At 39.4% G+C, this 9,065-nt stretch overlaps 2 protein-coding genes across 3 annotated transcripts in view; both read left to right on the plus strand.

Annotated features, from left to right (window-relative positions):
• Positions 1-714: 714 nt before the first annotated feature.
• Positions 715-5,835, plus strand: buc (bucky ball). 2 transcript variants are annotated; one of them, XM_037756187.1, is made up of 7 exons: positions 731-939; positions 1,053-1,205; positions 2,412-3,872; positions 3,953-4,057; positions 5,362-5,451; positions 5,530-5,583; positions 5,726-5,835. In XM_037756187.1, the coding sequence occupies exons 1-6, from the start codon at positions 933-935 to the stop codon at positions 5,559-5,561; spliced, it is 1,848 nt and encodes a 615-aa protein (XP_037612115.1). In that variant the 5' UTR covers positions 731-932; the 3' UTR covers positions 5,562-5,583; positions 5,726-5,835. The 2 variants fall into 2 exon arrangements, with proteins under 2 accessions (XP_037612117.1, XP_037612115.1); XM_037756189.1 differs by lacking the exons at positions 731-939; positions 1,053-1,205 and adding an exon at positions 715-724 and having other exon boundaries at positions 2,567-3,872.
• Positions 5,836-7,700: 1,865 nt separating this feature from the next.
• The window catches only part of buc2l (bucky ball 2-like), a 5,033-nt gene continuing 3,668 nt past the window's right edge, over positions 7,701-9,065 (plus strand). Inside the window, exons 1-3 of the mRNA XM_037757624.1 lie at positions 7,701-7,852; positions 7,963-8,256; positions 8,932-9,065. The exon at positions 8,932-9,065 is cut by the window's right edge and continues 1,951 nt beyond it. Of these exons, the coding sequence (XP_037613552.1) occupies positions 7,965-8,256; positions 8,932-9,065 (426 nt within the window). The 5' untranslated portion in view covers positions 7,701-7,852; positions 7,963-7,964. The remainder of the gene's footprint in view (positions 7,853-7,962; positions 8,257-8,931) is intronic.

The following is a 9,065-nucleotide window of genomic DNA, read 5'->3' on the forward strand; positions in this document are numbered from 1 at the left end:
TATTAATTAATAGTATAATAATAATGATAATAATGATATATTTTAGTTTTGGTGTTTGGTAAAAATAAAATTTATATTTCTAAAATCTTGACCTAGTATCTATAAAATATATTCAGTTTTTCTTTATCTATGTCAAACACAATTAGAAAATATATTTAAATAAATTTACACCACAAAATAATATGTTAGAAAAAGCCAACATCAATATAACAAAAATCAAGGAAATGTAGAAAAAATATTCCTAAGAAATTTAATTTTTAGGAGGTCATGAATGAAAAATGTCCCTTTATTGAAAATATTAATTTGTGAGTTTAATGTCCTGTCTGAAAATTTAAAGTATGGGTTTTGTATTTTTCATGAAAAAATGCCGCAAAAGTATTTTCCTGTATTTTGTCCTCTGTAGAAGAAAAGTACAATTCAGCTGTGGTTTATTTAGTGACTTGTGGCAAAGGATTTTTTTTTATGGTTTTATGGTGTAGCCAGAGTTTTTTCTCTTTCTTCTATGCAGTCAACATTTTTGAAATAGGCTAAATATATATTAAAAAAATATACCTAATTTAATATATTTTGATTCTAGATTTTAGTCTCTATTTGTTGTTGCTTTTTTTTTTTTTTTTATCATTTGAGAGTTGCACACGTTTTTGTTGCAGACACTAATGTTACATCTTATCCTGGTTAAAGTGACACTACTGAAGCTCAGAGCTAATTTGTGCAGCAGCATCAGGTGTTTCCTATATGAGTAATTAGCAGAGATGCTTCGTCTTTAGTCAGCAGAACGTCATGTGGACCTGAGAGAGAAAACGTTTCTACTTCTGTTTGTTTGTCGAAAGATTTGACTGTAAAAGTCGCCTTTAATTTCTCGTTTATTTGGTTGTTTTCATCCCTCTGTGGTGTTTTATTTCTGACAGGTTGAGCAAAGCACGTGAAAGAAAATGGACGGTAAAGACTTCCTTATAATTAACATGCTGGTTTAATAACATTTGAGCTGTGTAAACTCATCATTTTTAACAAGTAGAGAGATGTAACAGTTTAATATCTGCTGCTTCCTGCAGATGGAAGCAAACAACCACAGACATTTGGGAGTGGACAGCAGAGAGCTCAACATCCCAGACCTTTCTTCTATGTCCAGCCACCAACTCAACCTTATTACCTCTACCAGCACTGGCAGATGAACAACCCATACAACCAATATGGTGTACCTGGAGGTAACAAGCTATTTAAACTCTATGTTTGTTGTTGTTGGAGCCTAATAATCTCCCAAGAAGTACTCAGATCTTCTAGTAAAAGTAGCAATACCACAGTGTAGAAATACTCTGGTACAAGTAAAAGTCCTGCAATTAAAATCTGAATTAAGTAAAAGTACCAAAGTATTAGCATTACCATTATTATTAGTATCAATACTAATATCTTAATTTATCATTTTATTATAATTAATTTGAATTTGTTTAAAATTATATAGTTGTTTTTTTTATAATTTCCAATGCATATCTTTAAAATCAATAACATTTTATATTATCTGTTTTATTTATTCTTATTTTCAATGAAGATTTTGTTTTAAATTATACAATAAAAAAATATTTCCAATACGTATCTTTAAAATCAATTCTTGTATTACAAAAAATATTATTTTGATATTTGTTTTATTTTCAATGAAGGTTTTGTTTTAGATTATATACTTTTTAAAAATAATTTCCAATGCATATCTTTAAAATCAATACTATTATTTATTTTTATTTTCAATGGTTTTGTTTTAAATCATACAATTTAATATATATATCTCTTTAAAATCAATACAATTGTATTACAAAAAATATTATTTTTATATTTGTTTTATTTATTTTTATTTTCAATGAAGGTTTTGTTTTAGATTATATACTTTTTTTTAAATTTCCAATGCATATCTTTAAAATCAATACAATTTTATTACAAAAAGTATTATTACTTGTATTATTTATTTTATATATCACATTATATTAATTTATTTATTTTACTTTCAATGAAGGTTTTGTTTTAAATGATACAAGTAAAACTTTTTTTGTACCAATGCATGTCTTTAAAATCAATACAATTTGTATCAGTTATTTGATTTATTTTTATTTTCAATGAAGGTTTTGTTTTAAATTATATAATTTTTTAAAATTTCCAATGTATATCCTTAAAATCAAGTGGGGCTTATTTTAAAGTAAAGACATTTATTTGTTGATTATATTTTGTGTAATAATCTGAACCTGCGAAGTAACCAAAGTTATCAAATAAATGTAGTGCAGTGAAACGTACAAAATGAAAGTAAAGTGCAAGTACATCAAAGTTATACCTAAGTACAGTACTTGAGTAAATGTACTTGGTTACTTTCCACCACACTCAACAAGTAGTATTGATTGCTTGAAATCTCCCTGTTTTCTATTACCCAGGTCTTAACTATGGCCGTCCCTGCATGAACCCGTACCAGTACATGCAGTATCCCGGGTTTGTTTACCCTCACGCCCCGATATATCCGATGGATTACAGGCGAATGTTTGAGCCTCGCTTCCAACCTCCTCCCTGGAATGAAATGCCTCGGCAGCAGCATCAGCATCACCCACAGCCTTACGGGCGTCGAGAAATGGCCTGCTCAGAGGCTCAAACCGACCCCAGTGACGCCATAACCAAACTCATCGAGTGCCTGGATAAAATCCGAGCCACTGAGCTGCAGGGCGCCGAGAGGGAACTCGACTCTGGTGTCGCCTCGCAGTCCTCGGGAATGTTTTCTCCAGTAGAAGAGAAGAAAAGCGAAGAGCAGAGTCTCGTCCTGCCTTCAGCGCCTGATCACAGCCATTCAGAGTCTTCAGCTGTGACCTTCAGTGACTCCACAACAGCGGTGTACGACGGCGAGTCCAGCCAGAGGAGCCTAGAAGGCCTGAGCCCTCACGGATGCTGGTCGGCAGGACTGGAAGAGGAGTATCCTCTCGATAGCTCCTCTATTCACGAAGAGTGTCCTGAGCTGGAGCAGTCAGCAGAAGACGAACACTTCCTCCCTCTTGAGAAAGCAGAGGTCGCGGGTATCCAGTCAGATATCTTGGCGACTGATGCAGGTGTTCCCAGATGTGACGCTGAAGAGCTCCTGAAGCAGGGAGTGGATCCAATCCTGCCTTCTACCACCAGTCAGCTGGTGCACAAAGATGATAAAAGTGGCGACACGGTCTCAAAGACAGAACATCTGAAAGCTAATCCCAGCTACCAGATCCTCAAGCTGCCCTTTGAGAGCGTTTTGACACCTGGAGATGCTGCAGCCGGCCGCCTCCCCTCACCTACTGCTCCCTACTACTACAACTACCTATCCATGCCGATCACCCACGAGCGGATGAGCGTTCTCAGTCCGTCTCTGGACGAGCTGTCCTCCAGAGACGAGATGTTCTCCACAGATCTGGACGATGCAGATCTTTTCCCCAAACACATGTACGCAGGCAGGAGACTCGCAGAGGTCGTGAGCGGGTCTCCACAAGCTGCTGAAGAAGAAGAACTGTGGCTGCCGGGCTCAAAGAGGTTCATGTGCGCCTGCTGCGGGAAAAGCCTTGCAAAAGGGGCCGGAAGGAGCAAAGTCCACGGCTCCAAGATGTACAGGGAGGAAGCCGGACACTCTGAGGAGGAAAGCAGGTATGGAAGAGGGTGTGAGCAGCCCGTCAGAGTGGTTGTGAGGAAGCATACTGCACCCAGGAAGCCCCATCCGGTCCCGCTGAGACACGCTGCAAAACCTTGGTATAAAAGAGGCCAATACCAAGATCCGTCCGATCCAGTGACCCAAGAGGAAGGTCATGATGTCTGTAAGCAGGAGTCAGCTGATGGCGAGGCTGGAGAGATGACCAGTGGTGAGCTGCAGTGCAGAACATGTCAGGGTAAGTCTCTTTAGTGGATGTTTTTCTGTGCTGTGTATCCATGTAAGAAATCTGTACTGAGTGTGTGAACTCTCTTATAGACAGACTCTGCAGAGAAGATGTGACCACGTCAGCTGACCAAGGCAGGTGGGGAGACGGTGACGTGATTCCCAGGAGGAGACAAGCAGCCCCTCTGCAACGACAAGGTTGAACTCCTGCACCAACACAGGGCGCATCTCAAGTCTCTTAAATTGCAGATTGCGTCCCTCCCACCGGGGATGCACAGAGAGACGCAAGGAAAAGATGCAAATGAGGGAAACGTGGATGCAATTTAAGAGACTTGGGATGCAGCCTAAGTTTATTTTACAGGGCCAATCATTTAGCAACTCAAAATGTGCCAAAAAGCATCCATCAATCTGCCCAAACAGCTCGTGCATCATAATTAGAATTTTGCAGCCAAGTTAGAGCAGTTGTGGTCCCAAATTTATTTTTAATTCACCCCTTTTTTATGTTTGTGTAATGCTGAGATGGAACCACATAGTTAAACGATGGGAGCACAAATTTATTTTAATTTATTTTATTTAACCTTTATTTAGCCAGGATAATCTCATTGATATATTGAATCTCGTTTCCGAGGGGGTTCTGGCTAAAATGGCAGTGTAGGCGACTTAAAAACGATGTTAAAAACATTAATAAAATTCACATATAAAGAGACTACAAACTGAAAACAAACAGCAAGTTACATCAACCAAAGAACTGTCATTCAGTGCTCAAATAACCCTTAATCCTGTTTTTAAAATCTTGCATGTTTATAGAATAATCTAGATTAAAATGTCAAATGTGGTCGCAGCTACTGCTAGTTTTTGGTGACATTAGAGAATAATACAAGGAGGCAGTTTGTTAAATATGTTCTTATACAGAAAAATGTTCCATTCTACGGTTGCATAAAGAACACAAACAAACTTTCTCATACAAACTATAATGACGTGTGCGGAAACCCGACTCGGAGACAAATCGTAATGCAGCATGATATAGTGAATCTAACATTTTTAAAGAAGATGAACTTGCATGCATGTATAAAATATCACTATAATTAATTACTGATAGAAGCGTCGCTTGATTAAATATTTTCCTTGCAGCAAAAGGAAATAAAACCTAATAAAAACGTATAACTTCACCTGTTTTTTTGTAAGACACTCAATATGATGTTCTCTTCTAGGAAAAAAAAAAACTAAGTTGAGACTTGTTAAATTACCTTATAAACACATGACTCACATCTCTGGGATGGAGCCTCAGACCTGCAGACAAATCTGAATTTAGTTCAATTTATTTGGAAGATGTAATTTGTGAAAATCCGATATTTAATGAGTGTCTGCTTTCAGACTTTAAAAATGTTCCTGGCTTAACTTGTTTGGTCATTTTATGGATGCAAGTGGAGTTTCAGTGTGGAGATGTTTCATTTCTTACATATAACACAATGCTTCTTCTTCTGCTCATGTCTGCTGTGTAGAGATGAGTACTCAGAGGAAAGTGATGTACCACAGGCCGAGAGACGAGGACAAAGATGACGATGAGCCGCCACCGTTACACTGGGAGAGAGGTTCATATAGTCACACTGTTAACGCTGACCTGGCTGTTTCTTTGAATGTGATTTATTTATTTGTTTTCTCTTCGTCAGGCTCTATGATGAGAGGAGAACCGAGATGTTGATGTCCCCAAAGTGTGATGAACTGTAGGTGAAATACACACAGCTCTGCAGAAGATTAAACATTTTGATTACATATATTATCTTTTAGATGACTGACAATTGATTTCACACTCTTATGTCTTCTGTCTTGGCGATGTCTTAATGAAATGTTTTCTGTCCTCCTCAGGTCCCCACCAAAAGGTGTAATTGTTCCAGGATAATGTGTTTAAAAATATTAAGAGCACCAGGTGAAATGCACTGCACAAGAAAAGCCTCTTTTTGTTTAGATAAAAGTATAAAAAAAAATGTATAAAGTTTCTGCAGTGATACTGCCTTGCACTATTCATGATTTATGAATTTCACAAACAGGCAAATGGGCTGAAAGGTTGTGTTTGGTGCAGATGATGGTGTGCCACAGTTTGGGGCCAGTCCAATAAAAATATTCATTATTTAAGCTTTGTGTTGAATCATTTTACATCTTTTAAGAGTTACTTATTTTATAATGAGGCAATCATTTGAACTGTTCCAATGTGTCCAACTTTGACAATCTTTGAAAATGTCAAGAAGCAGGTTTTCTGATTTACAAGCACTTTATCTGGACAACAAGGCAGCCAGAGGGTGTACATTAGAGCAGTTAAGAGTTTTACGCACCGTAGATTTCACACTTCAACCATCAGATGTTGATCTGCCAGTAATTCAGCATACCTTTTATATTTAGTTGGGATATACAGGTGAAGTGAATAACATGGATTATCTCGTTACAATGGCATCTGGCAGGGGGGGGGGGGGGGGGTATATTAGACAGCAAGTGAACATTTTGAACTTTGTGTTGGAAGCAGAATAAATGGGCAAGCGTAAGGATGTGAGTGACTTTGACAAGGGCCAGATAGTGATGGCTAGACGACCGGGTCAGAGCATCTCCAGAACTGCAGCTCTTGTGGGATGTTCCCGGTCTGCAGTGGTCAGGACCTACCAAAAGTGGTCCAAGGAAGGTGAACCGGCGACAGGGTCAGACCCGAGGCTCATTGATGCACGTGGGGAGCGAAGGCTGGCCCGTGTTGTCCGATCCAATAGAAGAGCTACTGGAGCTCAAACTGCTGAAAAAGTTAATGCTGGTTCTGATAGAAAGGTGTCAGAAAAAACACAGTGCATCGTAGTTTGTTCTGTATGGGGCTGCGTAGCTGCAGACCGGTCAGGGTGCCCGTGCTGTCCTATGGCTGTTCGGTGTATCTCCATAGACAAATCGTTTGAAAGGAAACTAATTCGGTGAAACGACAACCTTTGTTGATTCCTGCTACTCAAATTTGCAGACTGTTTCTGTAAATCCTTGTAAATTAAATATATCTGGGTTATGGACCGCTGATCTGACAAAACCAGACATCTGAAGAAGTCACTCTGGGCTTTGGAAATCTGCAACGGGCACGACTTCCTGTCATTTAAAAGACCAAATGATTAATCAGTTAATTGAGAAAATTACGTCTGATTAATCAACAATGAAAATAATCATTTGTTGCAGCCCTCTTATCTATAATCTATGGGTGTCAATGGATGCTCTAAACATGTTTTTGTATACAAGCAAACAGCAAAAGTATGTTGTGGTTGTAGATATTAAGGATTCTTTTTAGGGAGGTTTTTGACCTGAAAGCACACAGATCAGAGTCCATAAACATCTTTAAACATTAGATTTTAAATCACCGGCCAAGTCAACAAACAGGTCTCACAGAGCATGTTTATTTTCCACGGATAGTGCCGTCTATAAATACTGCTCCAGGCTACCAAACAAGCTCATAATTGGCTCTTCAGGGGGTCAAACCTGCATCTCAACACAAGGTCGTGTAAATTATGTGCTTTGCATTTTACGGATCTTTTGCTCTGCTCGCCTGCAAATGAGGCGACCCTCAAGAAAACAAGCCTCATAAAGATGCTATAAAGCGCAGGAGGTGCCACTTTGAGCCACATATCTGTAACCGATGCCAGTGATTCTGTCAAGCTGCAGGTCTGTTTTCTTTAATTACAGCCAATCAGCTTCTCCTCTATAGTTTCAAGTCCATTCAAAGCACCACTCCTCCTTCTTTCACCTATCTCTGATCTGCTCCTCAGGTGAGCTGATGCAGCACAGTGGGAGGGATTCAGAGGGAAACAAACATGTCTCATTGGCTTTAAAAGAAGGTCATCAAACTCTAATTGGACAAGTGTCACCTGGGGCCAAAATCCAGCCAATCAGTGCAGCATTTGACAAGATCCCTTTGATTTCCAATTTACTTTGAAAGCTGTGTTGGTTTGTTAGTTCTAATCTGCTTCTTGCACTTGTCCAGTACGTGTTTAGTTGTCAGAAACCGTCTGCTATCTTGCGATAAATTTGCCAGCAAAAGAAGGAAACACTTCAAAACAATCAAAAAAGTTTGCTTCTCGTCTGTTTGTCAGATATGGAGGCAGCCACATCTACCTTCCAGCATTCTTACGGTATGGGCCCTCAGGGTCCAAACCCACCATACGGAGCTCAGCAGGCCCAGGGACCCCATCTGCCGGCTCCAGGGCCTTCAGGAGCTCCACGTCCTGAGGAGCAGCACCACCAGCACCACCAGCAGCAGCAGCAGCAGCACCACAAACCTTTCTTCTACGTACAGTCCTCGCAGCCATACATGCCCATGCAGAGTATGCAGTGGCCTGTACCAATGCCCATGCCTGTGTCCTACAACCCATACTACCCTGGTTTAGGTAAGTGCCAAATATACAAACTTGTGGTGCAACTCATTGATTTATCGGCGCAATGCTCCCTGAAAATACTTCACTTATATTGCATGTTATGTAGCAAAAACCACTGCTCTGTAAGGCCCTTTGTGTTGTATGTACAAGTGCTTTCAAATAAAGTCCTCCTCTGCTGGTGAGGTGAAACCAGTTGTGCACATCTGAATCAGTAATTTAATCATGCAACATGTATGGCCTCCTGCAGCCAACGAGTACCAGTGCTTAGCTTATATCACATATTATATATATTTTTAAATATTGGATGGATTATGCTATTTAAAATGTCTTAGTTATTTCATGCTACATATGCACAAATTAGACGGAGTATCCTTATGACTTTGGTGACCCTCTAGCGCCCCCATGAGTTTGACATTTGTGGTTTTGATTGAGGAATTTCTCGACAGCTTTTGATTGCATTGTCATGAAATCTTATTCAAACATTAATATTCCCCTCAGGATGAATTGTTACAACTTTGGTGATCCTCTGACTTTTCATCTATCGTCAAAATGTTTAGTTTGTTCAATCCTTTATGACCAAAAACCTGCAGAACTAATGACATTCCTCATTGCCTCACAGAGCTGCTAGTGTGGCTGTAGACTTCATGTATCACTACTCTTAATACGACTTTTCCTCTGCTATTAAAGGTTATGGCATGCAAGCAGTGATGCCCCACTATCAGCCAAATCCGTACATGGAGCCACCCGGCTTTGTTGTACCCCACACCCACCTCCATTTGATGGACTACCGACGCATGCTCAACCCCCAGTACTACCAGACC

The sequence above is a fragment of the Sebastes umbrosus genome, chromosome 21, assembly GCF_015220745.1.
Source record: "Sebastes umbrosus isolate fSebUmb1 chromosome 21, fSebUmb1.pri, whole genome shotgun sequence".
NCBI lineage: Eukaryota > Metazoa > Chordata > Actinopteri > Perciformes > Sebastidae > Sebastes > Sebastes umbrosus.